The sequence below is a fragment of the Platalea leucorodia genome (genome assembly GCF_965183815.1).
Source record: "Platalea leucorodia genome assembly, chromosome: 5".
In the NCBI taxonomy this organism is placed as follows: Eukaryota; Metazoa; Chordata; class Aves; order Pelecaniformes; family Threskiornithidae; genus Platalea; species Platalea leucorodia.
In genome coordinates this window covers 61,791,782-61,812,364 of record NC_138827.1, presented here as the reverse complement: position 1 = coordinate 61,812,364, position 20,583 = coordinate 61,791,782, and the positions used below count along the sequence as shown (strand labels likewise).

Below are 20,583 nucleotides of genomic sequence, written 5' to 3'. Positions count from 1 at the left end.
AAACGTTAATAGTTGGGGGTATGTCTCACACCAGAGCCCTTACTCACAAAAGGCCCTTGGCCTTTGTACATTTTACAACCAGTATTGCTCACGTTTCTGTGTATGCAGTAATATATTAAGAAAATGAGCCCGTTACACCAGCATCATCCAAAAAGTCTGTATTTTTCAAGAGAACTTTTACCAGTAACATCATCATGACAGACCACTCCATAAAAACTACCCAAACAAGTGACATTTTTATTGGCGAGTTCTGCTAATGAATTTCCTTTTCCACGCTTGTATCTCCTAACAGATTTGATTTAAAAAAAAAAAAAACAAACAAAACGAAAAATTTCGGGTAACATTCCATTTGCAAACAATAAAATTATTTAACATTTAAAAATAAAACAAAGGATAGCAATTTTAAATACGAATTCTAGGAAAACCCGTCCTGGTTCCCCCAGGAGCCGTTCCTCGCCAGGCTGCCACCACCTCGGCTCCACTCTGAATCAGCAGGCTGGGTACCGAGGCTCTCCCGTTTGGAGCTCAATTAAAAGGACCGGGGCATGTGCTATTATTACCATTCAAAGCCCTGTTGTGGTACATTCTTCACAGGAAAACATAAAACAGTTTGCAGTAAAACAACCAGTACTTTTTCTTCCCTTATTCTAAAGCTAAGTCATACTGAAAGTTAGGGGGAAAAAAAAAAAAATGTGGCTTCAACATTCAGCTACTTTATCACACACAAAGGTTTCTACCAAGAGCATATCCAGGTTGAAATCCACATCTGATTTCTGTCATGAGGTTAATGCTTATGGGGTGCGAGATGCAATCTACTTCAAAATAATAAACACATCACTTCTTAATGAGCAAAGTATTATTTTTAGCCTTTTGGACCAACACTTAGTTGCTAGGTTGTTTCTCTTGAATCTTGCCAGGCGAGAGAGTCTTCACCACTACCACAAATAAAAAGATGACTGGTGGCAATCACACACCGTATCATCAGGTAGTAAGATGTTGTATTTAGCACATTTGTTTGCATTCTGAAAAACCTTTAGTTTATTTTTTAGGCCCCAGAGGCTTTGTACACCAGAAATTACACAAGTCAACCACAGAAAATTGTAAACTGGTAATCCACAGCGATTTTGAGGTATTCCACAAGAAACCTGGCTCTGCACCTGAATGTTCCTCTCAAAACCCAAAAAAAGAAAAAGAACCCAAAGCCCTAGCTGGAGTGGAAATTTCATTTAAAAGATTCCTTTAATCCCCATGTTCCACCACATTTGATCAACAAGGACATACTTATTTCCCCAGGGACACACAAAAAGCCGCCTTCATCCTTTTCCTTGAGTATTAATTTCAGTACTTCATTCCTAAATTTCTGGGTACACTCAGAAGAGATGAAGAGAAAGGTGTTATTTTCTAGCCAAACCAGAGAAACACATTCAGACACTGTTTTTGGTTTATTTAATTTGTGAAGGTGCTCTAAGAGGATACCAGTGATCCCCTTAAAGTTGAAAACAGCAGCGGTTTATACTCTAACCTCCAGTCTGCGAGGAAGAGGCTAGGGAAAGATCTGGACCGGAGAGTCTGAAGACCAAGTTAAGAAGAAGACGACCCAAGGGTCTGGATTTGGCTTGATAGAACCGTATCTATTGAGGCAGTCAGCATCGACAGAAGGTTGCTCCTGTCGAAGAGGAGATGCTGCTTCATAGCGGGAGCAGGCTCCGAAGGGACTGGTGACCTGCCTTACTCGCAAGCTTTTCTGTTAGGGCTGAAAGGGGAAGGACAGCTTTATTCTTCAGGTAACTGCTGTTCTCCTTTGAGTAGTACATTCAGAATAATTTCTAATAAACCAGAGCTGTAGTGCTAGTTGTGTATAATAAACTGCCCGCAACATTTCAGTTGGTTATGCTATTTTTCATGAAAAGTGGAAAACCTTTACAGTGACCTTAGAAGGAAATTCTTCGCTACTTCTGTATTTGTAGAAAAACCATAGGCAGTAATATTTTCTAAAGTGCTTCTTTACTTATCAGTTAACTTTTTCTAAAAATCAAACTTGTATTGTAGCGGCATAGTTTCCTAGTAGTTCATGGACCAGTAAATAGTTTCTGATGTAAAAAACCCATTACATACTTTGTTTAAGCAAATGACACTTGCTTTGACAAATGCACCAAAGTGAGTGATCTAAGTGCAAAACCCACCATTTCTTAAAACAACGGCCTTATGCTGGTTTATTAATGCAACCTTACATCCTTTAAAAGTAGTTTACTTCAATTCCAAGAGCCGGGATTAAATAATACAAATAAAAGTTGAAAACTCAATGAAGCTATTGCCTATTTACCCTGAAATAAAATAGTCTTATGATTCAACTGGTGCAAAAATCCCTCCAAACACCTTTGTTTTATTGGCAAAGTCATTTAAGGTCACTTTTGCTTCCAAGACCATCTTCTTCCATGGTTTCCACTGAAGGAGTTTTGCTTTGTAATGGCTTGTGGTTCCACAGTGATTTGTAAATGAAAAACCTACTATGAATAACTCTACCGTAGTCACTAAATTACAGATACTGTCATGAGAAAGTCCGAAACTTACAGTGTTTTTTTTTTAAATTTTCAGCAAGACACAAAATTCCAGTCCCATTAAAGTGTTTTCTTTGAATGCCATTTTAAATGGCAATAAATGGCTGCTGTGCCTTCTGGATGGAGAACTTAACGCGACGCCCTATGTGCTTCTTATACGGTAGACGGATATTGTACTTCAAATGTACCCAAAGAGCGGTGTAGAAGGGCCCCCGCAGGCACAGCCATTTGGATCAGCTACTCCTATGTATATAGTGCAGCAGGTTTTAATCTGCGTAGAGAGAACCACAACTGGGTGGCACGTAGCAAATGTTGGGGTTGTCTGTTCTCAGAAGGCATGGCACAAAGCATCCCAGACAGCAAGAGACAGAAGCATCTGCAACGTTGTTCTGATTCTGTCAAGTAGTAGTAGTAGTTTCCATCGAAAGGTGGTGGTTATTGCTGAGACAGTAAAGCACTCCGGTTAGCTTTCATCTTCTCCAAGCGTTTTACTAGATGACCATTGCTGACTTCAAGCTCTTCAGTTTTATCCAATGCTGAACGAAGCTGAAGGAAAGAAGCAGAAAAAAACCCTATAACTTTCGCAGTGTTTTCCCTTTCCAAAGATAAAGCAAGGTTTGTAGTTACCAACACTAATTGACCATATTGCTGGAATTTCCTTACAAGATAAAGCAGTTGAAAATTCCTGTTAGCAGAGTTAAAAGTAAATGTTGTGTTAACTGCTTTGAAGGCCACAAACAGAGATATTTTCTAGGCACAGTTCCAGGAATCCAAGGTATTTACAGAATTTTGAACAAATGGCTCAGAGTTTGCCTCAGCTTCAGAGGCATGGATGCTCAGAGAGAGCTGCTGGGTGACATACGCCTGTCTCGCTGCCTGGCTTTCATGTTTCTGGTTCCTGGAACTACAGCCACAGCCGTGACTTTGCTGCTTTAGTTTTCTATAAAATCCACCATGGGATGGGGGTAAGGAGAGGGAAGTGGACTGCCCAGAGCAATATTTATAGGCAGCAGAGCAGAAGGAGTATTTAGAAAAACCAAAGAGCCACACTGAACAAAAGTCAGGAGGCAGGTGTGAAAGAAGCTGACAAACATATTTAAGCTGGTTGTAGCAGCTACTTAGAAAGAACATGAAGTTTGGTAGGACAAATAAGGTCAAAATTACAGACAGCTTGAAGATGCAGTGCCTTAAGAGAGAGAAACATGGACAGAGTCTGCAGATGGACACACTACAGCAAACAGGCATGAATAGATTGACAGAGCAAGAAAAACAGGCTCAATAAGAACGATTCACATCCATTTAGCACTCAAGTTCAGACTCTGAAGCTTAAAAGTTTAGACTGTCATTCCTGGTAAGGTGTGGCACTGTGCTTAAATAACAAAGCGCCCAAATTAACCTTACAGCAGGATTTCCAGCTTTCTACTGTTGTAATTTCTGAATCACATGTTCTAAAAAGACCAGTGATTTGTATTTACAAACTCAGAATTTATAGCACCCAAAGTACTGAGTCTTCAGGTACAACAAAGGACAAGGACAGCAAAGTAGAAATAGGAATTCTTCAGCTTGATGCATGTCAAACCGTGTGAACATTCACAGCTGCAAAGTAGCATGCAAATCTTAGCATTTGAATGCTGCTTGTAGATTCAAGTTGTACAAGTAGAACTTGAAATTGCTCGGGAGAACTGACTCTGGTACAACGCAAGGTATTGCAAGTCAGTTTAGGAAGGAGTGGTGAAAAGGCAGTGGGAGTTCACAGTTGTGACTCTTACACCAGTTTGAGTGCTGAAAGTTTGGTTAAACATTTAGAACGAATAACTAAAGCAACAGAAAAAGTAGACATCTATCCTTTGCTCTACTGAGAAGGGTAGTTCCTCCTCTAAAATGTACCAGACAGACAGGTCTCCCCTCATGAAGTGCAGGCTGACTGCTAGCCTGTGACAGTTTGCCTTTAGAGTTACCTCTCTCTGTAGTTTGCGTTTCTCTGCTTTCAGTTCATCTTCTACTCTTTCAGCATTTTCAGCAGCAGTTTTGTATCGGGCTACCTGACCTTCCAATCGTATTACCTAAGGTGAAAGCAAATTTTCTGAATTAAAATTTTCTGAATTAAAAGCTGTACCAAGAAGTTACTCTGAAGCTTCACTCTTCCATTAGTAGTTAAGCAATAACCAGAGAGATGCTCACTTTTCTTTAATAAAATAAAGGCATAGTTTGAGGAAAAATAAATATACCAAGGAAGCCTGGCCATGGTAACTTACTCCAGACCTTTTATACATAGCCATATTTAATATGCTTCCAGCAAGAAAAAAGTGCAGTCCGTTGACTAAATTTATCTTAGCAAGAGTATCGCTGACATACTCTGGACAAGAGCAAACAGTCAAAATTGAACACTCTTGTAGAAAATCCATATATACTACATCATATGCCAGGAGCCATTTAAAAATTGTTGATAGCTAGGCATAAGAAAGTACTCTGAAGAATTCAGTAAGTGCTCTCAATATACCTTTGTCTTTCAACGTTTTTCCTTCAGTAAAGATGAGTAACATATTAACTCTTCCCCATACATAAATGAAAGCATTTTAGTCTTTATGACGTAAGTGCAGTAGCCCTGATGGTCCAGCACTCCTGCTTCTTAGTTTAATGGAAAATTACAGTAATCATGATTTCATTTATCATATAATAAAATACACTTTCTCTTTGCATTCTCACCATGCCTAAACAAACAGAACAACCCAGAAACTTACATTCTGCTCCAATGCTGTTATCTCTTGCTCAGACTTTGCTAGTTTAAATTTGAGATCACTGATCTGTCTGTTGGCATCTCCTAAAAGAATTGCAGATTTATCAGAGATGTCAGAACAAGTGTCAACAGGTGTCTTCTAACACATCCGTCATAAAATTGCCATGCCATAGGCATCTACTTGGGGCAGCGGTAGACCAGCAAACGCTGTCTGCCAAAAAAGCTTCTTTCTACATCAGAGCTGACAGCTAGCCCCACTCAGTGCCCAGCAGGTAGGAGCTATTCCCAGTCTTGCCTGGTTCCCTTTTGACCACTCTGAAAGCAGAATTAACCAGGAACTCAAGCCCAGCGATCCTGGGGAACGTAAGGGAGATTTCCAATTGCAGTCTTGTTCAGACAAAGGATAATTGTTCCCTCACCTCTAGTAGAGGTGCGTGGCTGGCTCCCACTTTCAAATGCCCTTAAAACTGAAGGCTCATTTTTACTTAGAGCCATGTGGTTATTGTACAGATACATTTTCTCGCTCACATGCAGGACACAAAATTTCTCTTAAAACCAAAACGTAGCTCACTTTGGAGGTCAATCACGTGCATATCTGTCCCATTTTCTAGAACTTCATCTTCTGACTGTGTATTTTCGATCTTGCCATTCTTTTGCTTTTCTTCCAGTTGTCCCTTTAATTTTTTAATCTGAAGGACACAAAATAATTAGTCGTTAAAAACAGTACGGGAGAATTGTGGCTCAGTACTCAAATTCACTCAAGTATTATAAAACAGATTATATTTTTTTAAACCTAAATTCCAAAAAATCTTTTGTTACAAAATAATTTCCTAGAAATTCTTTTGGCAAATGACTCATAATATTTTAAGTATCAGCACTTATGCGTAAGTTCAGGACCAAACATAACAAGTGGAAGATGACTTTTATTAGAAAACCCATAAATGTTCTGTAGGCACATTCATGTAAAACATTCTTAAAAACCCAAAACTGTCTTTGGTTGTGTATAAAGTCTCAAGGCCAAGGATAAAATCCATAAATGAAAGCATAGAGCATCCTGCAGAGAAACAGATCAGCTAAAATTTTTTGACTAAGCTTTGTATCTGCTATGGAATATCACGGTACCAGCAATAATTACTCTAATTGCTATTTACCCATCTACTGTAATTCCTCCAGCATTTCTTTCCAAATGGCCCATTGCCCACAGAGACCCAGCAATCAGGGAGGCTTACTCTTGGAGATAAAATTTGCTTCTACAATTTCTGGACCATATTTTTTTTCCCCTTGAGCTTGGCCAATCTGAAGTACTATTTTTCAGAAACAGTCATGGAGGAGTTTTAGGTGTCTGCGATCAGGACAGCGATCTGCAATGCTCTGAGCCCTGAATGTGCCTGGTTAGAACCATGGAACAGGCACACTGGGTCATATCTTTCTTCCCCTGTATTCTGAGTTAACACGCAGGAGAAGCATTTCAGAGGCAGAATGAAGTGGCAAGCAATGCAGTACGTCCTCAGCAAAAGCAACCCAGCACACGTTCTGAAAGGCAATGCCACTGCTGTTCTATACCTTACGTTAAGGCTATTTTGATTTTTTTAATCTCTACTATTCTTATCACAGATTTAGTAAACACACAGCATTCCAGTTTTCCTGTGATTACCTGGTCTAGTAAGGTTTCTCGTTCATCAATGAGTTTTTTCATCCTGTCTGAAAGAGAAAACTGAAAGTTCAGTGCCGATTTGATCAAGCTGCACATTTCAGAGTGCATCTGATATAAGACCAAACCATTAAGGTTAGTGAAACTAATGATGAAGGTAGTTATGCACGTACCACAGAAAATGAGGCCACAGACAGGGCTGGGAAGGGGCTGCAGCCAGGGGAGGTTATGTCATTCTCACAGAACATGCTTGTCACGGCAGTAGCAGCACCCAGCTGCATGCAAAGAGGCTAATCTTCTACGTTAGGTTAGCATGCAAGAACTCTAGGGTCAAACACAACTGCAACACAAAATCTCACAAATCTTTACAGTTTAACATAATGAAAATACTGTCAACACCTATAATCACAGCTAAGCACATTCTCAGCACTTTAAATCTTCACCTCTTTTACTAAACAGCATGGCAATAAGATTTTGTGTTATCTCCACTATTATAACCAGAAAAACATTCGCCCATTAAATTATTTTGTTTCAAAAGCAGCAGTCTGGTAAAACATTCTTTTCTCTTTAATCCTTCATAGTCAATTCAATGGTCAAACACCAAGTAGGCGACGGGCAACCTGGACCAACTGTTGTGTTATACTTGGACTTGGAAGTGCTATAGATCAGCACATGGATACATGCGGCATTGATTAATGAAGTACACACTAGAATGAGACAACTGGAAAAAACTAGAACTAAGTAAACAAATCACTTGGGTTTTTTCTTCCCTATTAAGGAGTGCAAAATGTGAAAGCATTTTAGCAGGTACTGTATGCAACAAATCTTAACTCACAAATTTTCTATCACTATAATTACTTTACCTCATTAATTAACAACCTTAGTTTGTTCAGGTACCCCTCAACAGAAGTACATCGGAACATAGCATTCAAATACTCTTATTAGAAGAGGATATATTGACCTCAGGCAGGTCTTACTCCACAAGTTTGACGTGTATGCTTATTGCAGTTTTATTTAGCTTGCCTCCCTTGCCAGCAAGCGGCCACCTGTGCAGAACCAAGCCAGTGGGTGTTCAGAGCTCAACTCCACATATAAGAGCTGGCCTGTTAATTAAATGGTTAAAATGCAAAGGTCACTCAAGAAAAAGGCAACTGACAAATTACAAATGAAAAAAAGGCAACTGACAAATTACAGATGAAACACTGGTGGGCTTTTACCAGGTAAATTCTGTTGATAGATTTAAGTATTTTTAAAAAGCTTTAAAAATACCAACACTTAAGTCCTCCATTTGTTGTTAACTCCTGAACAGGCCAAAGTCTTGTGGTTCACCATTTTTCTTGCTAACACACACAGTAAAGGGAATAAAGAGTCTGTATTGAATCAAATCGTGGGGAAAACTGAAGTTTTCAAATGAAGTCCCTCTATATGGCAGACATGTACAGTCCATTAGCTAGTTACAGTCTAGCAAGTCATTCCCCTCCTGGGTATACAAGTTCCCATATACCAGCAGCCATTCTAGAGCAGGGAATAAAACATTTACCGTGGCTTCTGATGCAATACCCAAATACAGATCTTAATGTGACATCCCCGTTCAGCAGTTCTATGCATTCATTTTGAACCTCCTCAAGTCCTATCCTTTTTTTTTTTTTTAGCCATTTATAACACATTCAACATTGTTACACCTGAGCATTGACATGGATAAACAAAATAAAATAAACCACATTTTTGTAAACTATCAAGAGTAACAAAAATTTACAAGTATAAATCCCTTCAAAATAATAAAACAATTTCACGTATCTGTATGGGAAGGAAAGGAAGCTTAAGACAGAAATTCTGTAAAAGATGAACGAAAGGGAAGAAAAATGAAGGTCAATGAAAAAAGCAAGGCGAGCAAACAGTAAAAGAAAAAGATATTCAGACTTGGAGATAGGGTTAGGAGTCGCAGGTCAGCAGAGATCAAGAAATGAAGTTACTAAGAATTGAAAAGAGAACAAGGACGGATGCAGAAAGAAGCCTCCAAGTCACTACAAAATTAGCCCAAACTTATTGGCGCTAAAGGGGCCAAATAATCCACCTTGATCCTGAAAATAACTTAGTCATGCACACAGCTATGTAACTTTCATTAGCACAACCACTGCTGTGGGGTGATGTATGCCTGTCTGAAGAAAGGACACCTCCTCCGGTTTCCAGCACATCAGCTTCCCTCAACCCCTTTCCCTGCAAAGCAGACGTTAGCATTTTGGGATGACCCTTGAAATCCAGTCTCACCATCAGTTCTCTCTTCCCTCGTTATGGACATCTGTGCACCCCACTGGGACAGATGACGTGCTGGCAGCAGGATTTACAAGACCACAGAAGAAATCAGTTTGCTAAAATTGCCATACATGTAGAAAAGTTTTCTGCATGTATAGGTGAAGGTCTCTTAGGTTTCACTTCTCTTAAAACCCCACACTAACACAGAAAACTCACTTAAATTTAATTTTGGTAACATGATTCCCAGGCTACTCACTGCACCAATTCATGGCTTACGTACAAAGGAGCTTAACAGTTGGCCTAACATCCCCTTATCAGCCACAGACCCTTGATGTCTCTTCCTACTTGGAGGAGAGCATGGGGTGGGAAGCAGCTGGTTTTAACTTGAATGATTTGTACGGATGTGCGGCCCAGCAAGTAATTAATACTGATGCAAATGAGAGGGGTAAACTGCACTTGGAGGCTGGGAAGGCATCCCATGAAATCACACCAGCAGCCCCAAGCAGCTATTCAGAGCAGTTTGCAAGAACCCAACTGTCAGATCAATAGCAGGTCAGGTAACACTCCTCCAGATCTGTCAATTTATTCTGGATCATGAGAAAACAACAACCAATATTGAGAAATGCCTTCCTCTCTTTCTCAGAAGAGGGGTACTGCTGGGGACAGGCTGTTGGGACAGTGAATAAGCATAGGATTTAGAAGACACCAGCTTGCAATACTGATTTTGAGGGGGGCAGGATGACTGTTCTTTTCTGCAATAGAGGAAATACTGACTAAGGCCTTTCACTATTACTTGCTGAATTGGGGGGGAGGGGGGAGTTTCTTCAGCTACTGCTTTTGAAAGCATTTCAGGCTAGCTCTGAATTCGCAGTAACGCACAAACCTGGGCTACAGGGGCCACTAGATATTGAACAGAAAATCCAGCAAGCATTTGGAGCTATTCAGAAAGACAAAAAAGTCTTATACACCAAGAGTGATGCTCACTGCAGCACACATCAGCAGACTGTCCCTGCTCAAAACAAAATGGGTAACATAGCAGCAGCAAATATGAATCTTGATGTTAGTTCATCTCATGATTTCTTGGGTTTCATGTTAGACTTCATGAAAAGACTGATTTTGATATTTTGTTGTCTTTGAAAGTCAAAACCAATGAAAGGGACAAGCTAGATCTTATCTTGTATCTGTTAGGTATCACAGGGAAAATGCCAAAAACTGTTTTCAATTGTGTAACTTTACAAAAGATGCATTTTCTAGGGAATTCCTCCTGAGACACTGTCCCTGCCTCCCCTCTTATGGCACACACTTCACTCAAATGCTAGCTGGCATATAATATTTAAATTATTAAATTTGGAATGTAACATCTCGCAGTGCCCCTTTATCTTCAAGATGATTTATCCCTCGATGTGCATACACTCAAGCAAAAACCAAAGAGGTGAAGAACACCATGACCTTCTCCTCCATGGTACTTGCCCAATTCCAGAAGTCAGGGACCAGCTGCCAGAGGTACCAAGCAGCTAACATTCAAGAATGGAGTTACAGTACATCAGCTATTCTTCATTGCCTGTCCATGTTCCTGCTCCTACCCTAGTTTCACCGAGAGCTGGCCATCTACTGTGGGATAAAAGCTGATACATGGGCAGTTAGTTAAGACTACAGTTGTTATCATTTCTCCTGTGACTTGGCTTTAAAAAGGACTTATCTTAGAGATGCTTTGTTTTCTGAAGTGGAAAAGCTAGTTAAAAACAGCTCACTATTAATTCCCTCAACCATCCAGAAGGATTTCTGTTAGAAACCAACTCGTACGAAAAATACAGGAAATGCTGGCATGTGCCTAATTTAACTCAGAGTTGCCTATAGATCCATCCACAAGTATAGGTGAAGCCTGGCAAGCACATTTAATGATATATTTAAGTGTATTTAACATTTAAATATAAATACATTTAAAGTACTTTCAACATTAAACCATATATTACAGTTGCAAGTATAGCAGAGACAAATCTTTAAACAAACACTGCTATATGGTACGAAGAGATGCTTTTAAGATCTATTACTTTTTAGGTTAGCATTTAGTGTAAACCCTTAAGAAGAACAATGGCTAATACTTACAGAAACCATACCGGAACTGTTGTAAGCTGGAGAGAAGCCGTATGAAAAGAGTTACAGGTTTACAGTCCTGTTGTAAGTTTACAGTTACGGGTGCCATCACATATTAAAAGTCCTCAAACACCAAGGCTGCCCATTCCTAGTAAGACAGCTTTTCTAGCTACATAGCACAACGCGATAAATTTAACAAAGAAAGCTGTAGAAAAATGTTTTTGAAATTATATAATTTAAATATTTATGCAGGTTTATAAACAGTGCTCTGACAGACAATTTAAAGTATAAAATATGTTTATTTCAATTATATACAGCTCAGTACACTTTGATATACATCTTGAAATTTTGCAGTCTGTTTGTACTCCATCAACTTTGTAACATCGACACAAATACAGCCTTCCATAGCTCCCCCACCCCAACTCCTCAATTTGCATTCCCTTGGGACATTCATTGCTTAAAACAACTTTAAATGAATTTTTAATTATGCAAAACATGCTCTTCCTCCCAAGCACTAGCAAAGATGCATGAAGAAATACACCAATGGAGTCAAAGTGTCTAATTTATGCCAGCAATTCAGCTTTTCGAAAAGGCATGGGGGCTAGTATACAGAACAACAGTCGTCTATGGTCCGATATCCAACAAGAATTAAGACATGCAAAGTTATCTTCTTTCCAGAAAGGAAGGTGAAAGAATTTTTCAGAGATAAAAGTATTCCTTCAGAATCATAGTTTGCAAAAAATATAACGCAGTAAGGAAATGCAATTTTAAACAAAAATCTTCTTGGAAAAATAGATATTTTATATATTTATAGCTAGACAGTACTTGATAGCAAACCTAAGCGCACAATACAGTGTGTATTGACACTTTCTTTAGAAAAAATAAAAAACCCATGTGAGACATGGTGTAAAAGGCCTATTGTGGTACAAAGTGCCTAGATGAAGTAAACATGTATATATTTATTCCTTTCAGCAAACTAAGACCTGTATGTTGCACTTTCTTCAAACTGTATATTGTTCTTCCAAAGTGTTTAGACTAAGCAGATTCACAGTGATCTAACTATATTTTGGAGTATGACCATATTAGAAATACACACAAAGTGGAATGAAAGTATCTTTTTTTTTCCATAATAAAAAAATAAATTGGTTCCTAGGTTTTAATCATTCAGAAAGAAGTTTCAACATCAGATCAGTGTTGCTGATCTACTGAGTTCCTTCATGAATCGTTAATGTACTTACTCTAGATATAATGCGTGTAAGTACACATAAGTATGCACATAAGTTCACAAAGGTCCAATGCACATAAGTACATTCAAGACATTTATCATCTAGGCTAGGAAAAAAAAAAGAATTTCATATAGAAATTCCTCAGTAGCAGTTATCCACACTAAAAGTACTTTAATTGCAAGATAGTCTGAATAGTTGATTTGTGAAACTTGCTCTTTTAGTGATAAACTTTAAACCTGAGACACAGCAAAACCGAACCCACGCACGATTTCTTGTGGCTAGGTACGTCAGTGAATAACTTAATACTTGCATCATTACCACTTACATAACATTGTATTATGATGAGAGTTACCTATAAAGAAAAAACCTTAAGAGCATTCCTAAGGTCTGATGTATTGTGCAAAGTGCATGCTTCTGTACTGGGACTGATCAAATGGCATGTAACTCATGTAGTCTTGAGATTTTGAACTTACGATATTGTACAGTCATCTCTGGATTTACCCTTACTCTTTCTACCACCCTGCAAATCCTCCTTGCTTTCATCCCTGTTACTGCCAGCACTTTCCAAATCCTGTTCCAAAACATTTTCATCTGGTATTTTTTCCACTTTATTACAATCTGATGCTTTGATTTCATCTTCCATCACATCAGTCTTCTCATCAGTTTTCCATGACGCTTCCCCTTGCAAGCACCCTGTTTCCTCAGGCTCATCTTCTTTTTTATGCTGCAAGCTGTCACCTTCAGTCAAGGTGTCTTCAGTTTCTATTTTGTCTGTTCTTTCTCCAGCTTCATCTGTTTGGGCAGTTTTTTCAACACCACCATTTGCTCCATCACCCTCTCCTTTCTGTGCATCAGCTTTCTCTCCATCACATTTTTCATCAGTTTCTAGTATCTGTTTTGACTCCTCAAAATCAAATGCATCACTGTCATCTTCCAGTCTTTCCTCTGCTTGACCCTCCAATTTATTAACTTGTTCACTAACATCTTCATCCTGCTCAGCCTTCTGTGCCAGGGAATTATTTGCACCTTCCTCAGAAGCAAATCCACCACCACAGTCGTACGCAAGCTCTAACTCTTTCTCATTTTCTTTCAGTGTTTCTTTATCAAGTTTGTTTTCAGTAGTTACACTAACATCTACAGTTGACTCCTCTTTAGATTCACCTTCCTCTTGTTTAACTATATTCTGCCCTTCACCTTCTAAAGGAGTATTTTTCTCTCCCACTGTATGACCTGTTGTTTCTTCACTACACTGAACTGTTTGACCTTCTACCTTTGGCTTTAAATCTTCTACCCGTTCCGTCCTACTTTCCTTTCCTTTCCCAGACTCATCCTCTGTTTCCACTTCTGACTCCTGAATTTTGTCTTCTAAAAGACTTGGGTCTAAACCGGTTTCCTGAGTCGTCACCTCTTTCACAACGTCTGTGTCTGGCTCTGCCTGCTGCAGCACACTTTCTCTTACCTCAGTAATACAGCCTACAGCCTCCACAGATGCCTTCTCCTGCTCGCCTGTTTCTGCAGAATCTGAACACATCTCCAGCTCTTCTATTAATACTTCCTCCTGCCTGTCCTTCTCAGCCATAGCATTTTCAAGTTCACTTTTATCTTGAATATTTTGTTCCTCTGATGATGCTGAAGGACTGTCCTCTGAAGAAACTGGTTGGATGCGTGCCTGATCTCCTCCACCTTCCTCTTCACTTGTATCTGCTGGGACACCACTTTCACATGACTCTGTCCCCTCCAAACCCACAGATTCTGTTTCCCTCATCTGACACTGAACTGCATTCCCAACCTCATTTTCTTCTTCAGCTCTATCACCTCCTGTTTCATCTGTTCTTCCATCAGTGCAGTCTTTGCTTTCAACAAGCTCTTCCTCCAAGACATTTGTAACCTTATTTTCAGCATTTTCTTCTGAGTGCTGCAGTCCCTCAGCATGACTCTCCACATTTACCTCTTCACTAAGCAAGCCTGCTACTGTAACCTCTGGTAGCCCTGCCTGGTCAGAAACCAACTCACAGCTCTCACTTGTGATGTCGGCTTCCTGATCCATTTCATTATCACTCAGGGCATGGCTCATTTTAAGATCCTCTCTTTCTTCTTGTTCAGGTGCAGCTTTTTCTAGTTCATGCTCTGTACCTAGGACACTAGGCATTTCCTGAGGAGTCTCAAAAATCTGATGACCTTGCAGAGAGCCCACCTCCGCATTCTGATCTGTCTTTGCATTTAAGTCATGGTGTTCAGCCTCCATACTAACAGGCTGTTGGACTGCTGTGCCTGCGGACTCGGTCTCCTTTCTCAAATCATCTGTGTCACTATCATCATTTGAAGAAGCACTCCCTGATACATGTTCTGTAAGGCTTTGAATTTGTTCTGTAAACCTGCTATCTGATGGTACCATCACTGTTGACAGGGCATCACGTTCTTCAACCATTTTTTCTGCCTTTGCATTTTCATCAGCATGCAATGTCTGTACTTCCTGCTCCTCAGACTCCTCTTTGTGTTCCTCATGCTCAGTATTCTGCAAGATTTCTCTTTTCCCCATATCCTCCAAAATCTCATTTTTCATGTCCACTTCATTGGCTTTGCCTAAAAGACCATTGAGAAAGTTGAAGGGACCACACCATAGCACCTACCTCCCCACTTAAAACCCAAAAGAGAATGAATCAAAGAACAGGTTAATGAAAGATCAGCTTTTGCCAATTATGTGAGGCAAAGCAGCAGTTGAATTAGTAAGGGTTCGGGGGCTTTGATCAGTGAAATTCACCACCACCCTCTCAAAGCAAGAAGTCTTTGGTGCTGGCTTGTGTTTTTGTAAAGTAAAAGATTTATGCTCTTGACTGTGTGAATTACAGCTTTTGTAGATGAGAACAACTATTTCAAGCAGTGCAATTTAACAGTAATACTTGCAGATGTAACACTAACAGTAAAGATTATTTTTTCTCAGCAACATTCTCTACAACTTTAACCCTAACACCACTCTGTGCATGCAAGAGTGTGTGTCTGATGCCATTATAACGAAGTAATCCAGGATTATTCAGTAGTATTTTACTCCTACGTATCATAAACAGGCATCATCAGTGTATATGACAAACACTGAATGTAAAATCTGATTGGCAAGCAAATGGTTCAGCTGTTTAACATTACCAACACAGATCAAAGCTCAGGTACTTAGTACCCCTTACAGCCACTTCATCCACCCAGAGGGATGAGGACTTCTGTAGTTTTGGGGTTTTTTCGTAAACAGTTTTTCTTCAACTTATATTTAGAAGCAACAGGTATTAGAACAACAGTGTTTGTGGTTACCAGTTAGCTTTTGGGTCTGTGTTGTACCTATTAAAAAAAAAAAAAACAAACACCAAAAAAACACCAAAAAACAAACCCAAACCCAGAATAAGGAGAAACAGAAAACATACTACATTTAAAAATACACCCTTACCTTGTTTTTGGTGTTCCAGATTGTTTCCACACAAAAACTCAGTGAGGAAAAAGCAGCCGACAGCTAAAAGCAAGATAACTTGCACTTGCAACAGTTGGCTGCCTGTTGCTATTTATTAGCACGTTCATTTAGAACAAAAACAGGAGGAAAAAAAAAATATCTTTTATTTCTTTTCCTTCCACTAGTACGAAAGTTCTCTGAGTGGCCATTCATCACAAGTGCATAAGAACAATGTTTTTGCCAACCAGATTTCTCCTTCCTAATACTATCCATCTGAGAGTCATACTCTTTGAATTTAACAGTGTTAATCCTGTCATAACAAGTAAAAAGGTTGAAGTGTTAATATTAACTGCTCAATAGTTCTAGATACCAAGAACAACGAATTCACCCATTAGTTTGTTTTAACAGTGCCCAGCACTGTTGTTCAGCAGACACAGTTCTCAGGTATGTAAATGAACCAACATACAAGTTCTTTATAGGAAACTAAAATTATTTTTTTTCTGATTCTTTAGGATATGTGCTGAAAAATATTGAACAACAGTAGGATTATTCTGGGTCAATTTTCAAATTCAGGGTTTAAATAGTAATCTGAATGATTGCTACTTATCTGTAATGTAATATTTGTATTCTCGTCCTTTGTCGCCTTGAATAGGAAATGAAGTCTGCCTTTGCAGGAAACTGCACAACATACTTGAAGTGATAATAAATATTAAGCAGAAAAATGCATAGGAAGTGATTTGACAAGTAGCATGCTGCGTGATGTGTTAATTGTCCCACTGACAAATGCCCAAACTCCAAGCAAAGATGAATGAATGGACAGACAGAAAGATATGAAAGGATATATAGCACTTACCTAGCATCCCATCTCCTCCTGTCTTTAATGCCTGAGTTGTGTCTGGAACAGTTTTGGAAGAATCCAAGTGTCCTTCGTTATCAAGAATGTCTGATGTCTCCCCGTTGGTGGCTATGTCAGAGTCTGGGATTATTCCATGTTTCTGTGGAGAAGCAAAAGCAATGCTTTAGAGCCTGCTGCTCAGAAAGGGAAGGATTATTCAGGTGTTCTTGTCCTCGATATTCTGAATAAGCAATTGCTTCAATCGTTCCATTAAACACAGATGGAAATCAGAAAAGAGCACAGAATATTACAGTTCTGGGATTTTTTTTGGTGTTTGTTTTTTTTTTTTTTTTTTTTTTTAAACATAAATCTGCTGCGTAAAATGTTCCTGAGAGAAGCATCTCCTACAAAAGCAACTGCTTAATACTACAGTCTATTCTAAGGGCTCACAGTCAATATCAGGTGGAAGGACTTTACACAGAAAGTTCCTGAAATGGCAGCTTAAAGGCAACATGAAAACAGAGTTCTTGCTGGTGAGCTAGATTAAAATTTTCTGCAAAAATGTACAGGAGGAAAAGGTCAGCAGTTTCTCTTATTCCTCTTGCATACCTTCAGTTGCTCCTTCAGCACAACCACTTCATCTCTAAGGTCATCCCGCTCACTCCTTATGGAATCAAAGAAATCTTTCTGCCTCTCTAATGCCTGAGTTCCCAACACAGACAGAGGGCGAGGAGATGTGAAGAAAGGAAGGGAGACAAGTAAAGACCATGAAAAGCAAGTGTAAACAAGAATGAGTAGATTTAGATATTCAGAGATTCATGGAAGTGGCATGTATGAAAAAGGTAAAGTTTACAGAATAAAGGACCAAGTTTACATACACACAGATAAACTTCAAATCCAAGAAATGCACAGCTTATTCAATAACCAGGAATTCCTACTAAAGACATTCAAAGCCCAATCCTTCACTAGGAATCCTTCAAATTCTTATCTGCTAGACAAGTTAATTCATATCCATATTGCTTCAACATGCACATTGAAGACATTGTGCCATTCCCATGTGTTAACAGAAGGGCATGAAAGCAGGCCCAGCAGATTTTAATAGTCTTTTTATTCCATGGCTTACCATCATGGGTGCAGTAGATTTCAATTAATTTGAAAGCTGCCCTTAAGTCATCTTTAGACTGGGATGTACCATGTGCAAATGCATATTTTGCTACTGAACCCCCGCATTATTTCTATGTAAGTACAAATAGAACAGTAACAAAAATTAAACCATTTTGAGTTTCAAGTTGCTACAAGTTACTGGACATCACAAGCATGGACAAGTTGCCAGATTTCTTTCTCCTTCTATATTCAGAAAGTCTTTCAGTGCTCACTGTTAGAAAAGAAAGCCTTTAAGAGTGGCTTTCCATTTGGCTTTGATAGGGGGTGGTAGGAAGGGATGAGAAGTAAGAGAGAGTTAAGAGACTTTCATCCCAATAGCCCATAAATAGCTCTGTTACTTCTTTATGACTCTGCAGTTTCTTCTTAGTCTGCAGATTAAATCTGAATAAGCGAAAATTCAGTGCTGATGGAACTGCATTATAAATAGCACTTCCTTTCTCAATATGGCAAATACAAATGGTGCACCACAGCAAATAAATTACCCTAGGTTCTGAAGTCAGACCAGCTGCTAAATTTTTCTTGGATTTTACGATACTGGCCAAAGACAAAATCTGCTATTTGGTAGTTCACTGGTAATATAGTAAGACAGCCACACCAAGCATAGTCACTAAGGAGGATTTTATTCTAAGGAGGTTTTGCAAATGCAGGATCAGCTGGAGAACGACAGTGCCATTCTGAACACATTTCAGGAGTTGACAGTCCTACCCCTATTTTTTTGTCTTTCCACTCTATTGTCTCCTGAAGATCAGAAATTTCCCTGACATAGCTCTGCTGTTTCTGTTGCAGCTGTTGGATTTCCTGAGAGACAGGAGCAAAACAAGAAGACAGAAAGCAGGTAACATGTTAACAAAGAAGGTCAAGATTGCAGCGATGCCAAAGAATGAAAAAAGTCAGGTGCTAAAGTAAAAGAGTATCTACATATACAGTTTCACCATTTCTGACATCTCAGCTAAACCTACACTCCCAAAGACAATCTTACTATCCATGAGAAGACTTGCAACAAAGTTAGACAGTTCCATCAGTTTCCTCTGCATCTCCACAAACAGCTGTCCAAAACACAGCTTATTTCATATTATGGACAAGGCAAAAAAAAGAAGTCCAACTTCAGATAATACTTATGAAAGTACTATTTCTATTAGTCAGCTCTGAACCTGTTTGGCCTGAAACGCTAGTATTTCTTCAGGTGAGAAACTTGAGTAGGGAATAAAATTCTCCATGCCTCACCTTCTTACATTCCTACTGCTAACTGGGACCACACCAATTAAAGAAGCCATTAAAAAAAAAAAAAAAAGCTACTTACTGCAAGCATTTCTTCTCTTTGCTTCAAAGCCTCTTTCATTTCCATGAACTGAAACTGCAATATGCTATGAGCATGCTTCTCCCTCTCAAATTCCTGTGAATAATGAAATATTCATGACATTTTTATTGATCAAAAATAGCATCCCATGAAAAAAGAAGCCCAACGACAAAAAAAAAAATGCTTACTGCAATGCAATTCTTGAATATTCCTCTAATCATAATCCCACATGAGTACAATTTTTATCTTATTTGTCCTTTTTCCAAGAAACTATTACTCCATCAAATATAGCAACAGACATAATTTAGCCAGTTTCATAAGTTGAGCAGCAGGCTGGCAGTGAATAGCTTTTACACTCAAGTCCTACAGACTTCACAGATGAATGGATGGGAATTTAACCCACTCTTTCCACAGAACTATGTACTAAAAGTTAGCTAGACATTGCAGACTTTAAAAAAAATACACCATATCTTCCAGGAACTATATGTTTTGAAGTGCACTCCAGTCAAATGCCCCAAGCTAAAGAGCCAGTTCTGAAAAGCTAACACAAATCATGGCTTTATTATTTAACACCAACTCACTAGCTGTCAGATGCTGAATTAATGTAAAACTTAATTCAACTCTCAACCAAGTAAACTGCACAACTCTCCCACAGGTCTTCTGAAGAGAGCGTGGTGTGTAAAAATACTCCGGAATAAAAAAAAAAAAAAAAAAAAAAAAAAAAGAATCCTCCAGAAGTCACTATGAACAAAACCTTTGAATTTATTTTAAAGATGGAACATAAAAGGAGATGTGATAATATCAATATAGCCTTACCATATAAAATATTTCTTCACTTCTTCAGAAATGGCTTTGTAAGACAGAAGCTTAGGGAAGATTTCCATTTGTATGATCACAACCACATAATATGCTGCTATTCCACTTGCTTTAACAGTAACTAAAATAATAAGTTATTTAAAATCTTGAATAGTAATTTGGTTGCCCTCTCCCAAAGGTCTCTGTGTGTCCCCCCCGCCGCAATCTTTCCTTGTTAAATAGCATGCCACAGATATATACATACTTTACTTTTTTCTTCATATTGCCGCCTAGATTCTGCCAGCTGTTCTTCTAACTCTAAGAGGGCATCCTTCAGGGTATCTACTTGGTACATGAAATTTGTTTTTTCATTGTCTAGTTGAGCATTTGACACCATAGCCTTTTTATATTTCTCTTCAACTTCAGCTAGAGAGTCCTGCAAAGAATAAGCAGCCACAGTCAGAGTCAGTTATAACAGACATTGTGCCAATCAAGCCCTTGAAGAAGAAAATTAAGTACTAAACCACAAGCATGCCGAGT

The 20,583-nt window shown here is 38.9% G+C and overlaps 1 protein-coding gene across 3 annotated transcripts in view; it reads right to left on the bottom strand.

Moving 5' to 3' along the window:
• Window positions 1-206: 206 nt before the first annotated feature.
• Window positions 207-20,583, bottom strand: part of LRRFIP1 (LRR binding FLII interacting protein 1) — a gene marked incomplete at its 5' end in the record, with an annotated part of 119,353 nt that continues 98,976 nt past the window's right edge. For 2 of the 3 annotated variants that reach the window (XM_082312048.1, XM_082312049.1), the window contains 4 exons: window positions 11,193-15,102; window positions 16,806-16,947; window positions 19,252-19,344; window positions 20,309-20,479. In XM_082312048.1, coding sequence (XP_082168174.1) covers window positions 12,989-15,102; window positions 16,806-16,947; window positions 19,252-19,344; window positions 20,309-20,479 — 2,520 coding nt within the window. In that variant the 3' untranslated portion in view covers window positions 11,193-12,988. Of the gene's footprint in view, window positions 3,105-4,516; window positions 4,622-5,299; window positions 5,380-5,866; window positions 5,985-6,949; window positions 6,997-11,192; window positions 15,103-16,805; window positions 16,948-19,251; window positions 19,345-20,308; window positions 20,480-20,583 lie in introns of those variants that run through there. The other variant, XM_082312050.1, reaches the window with a different exon arrangement.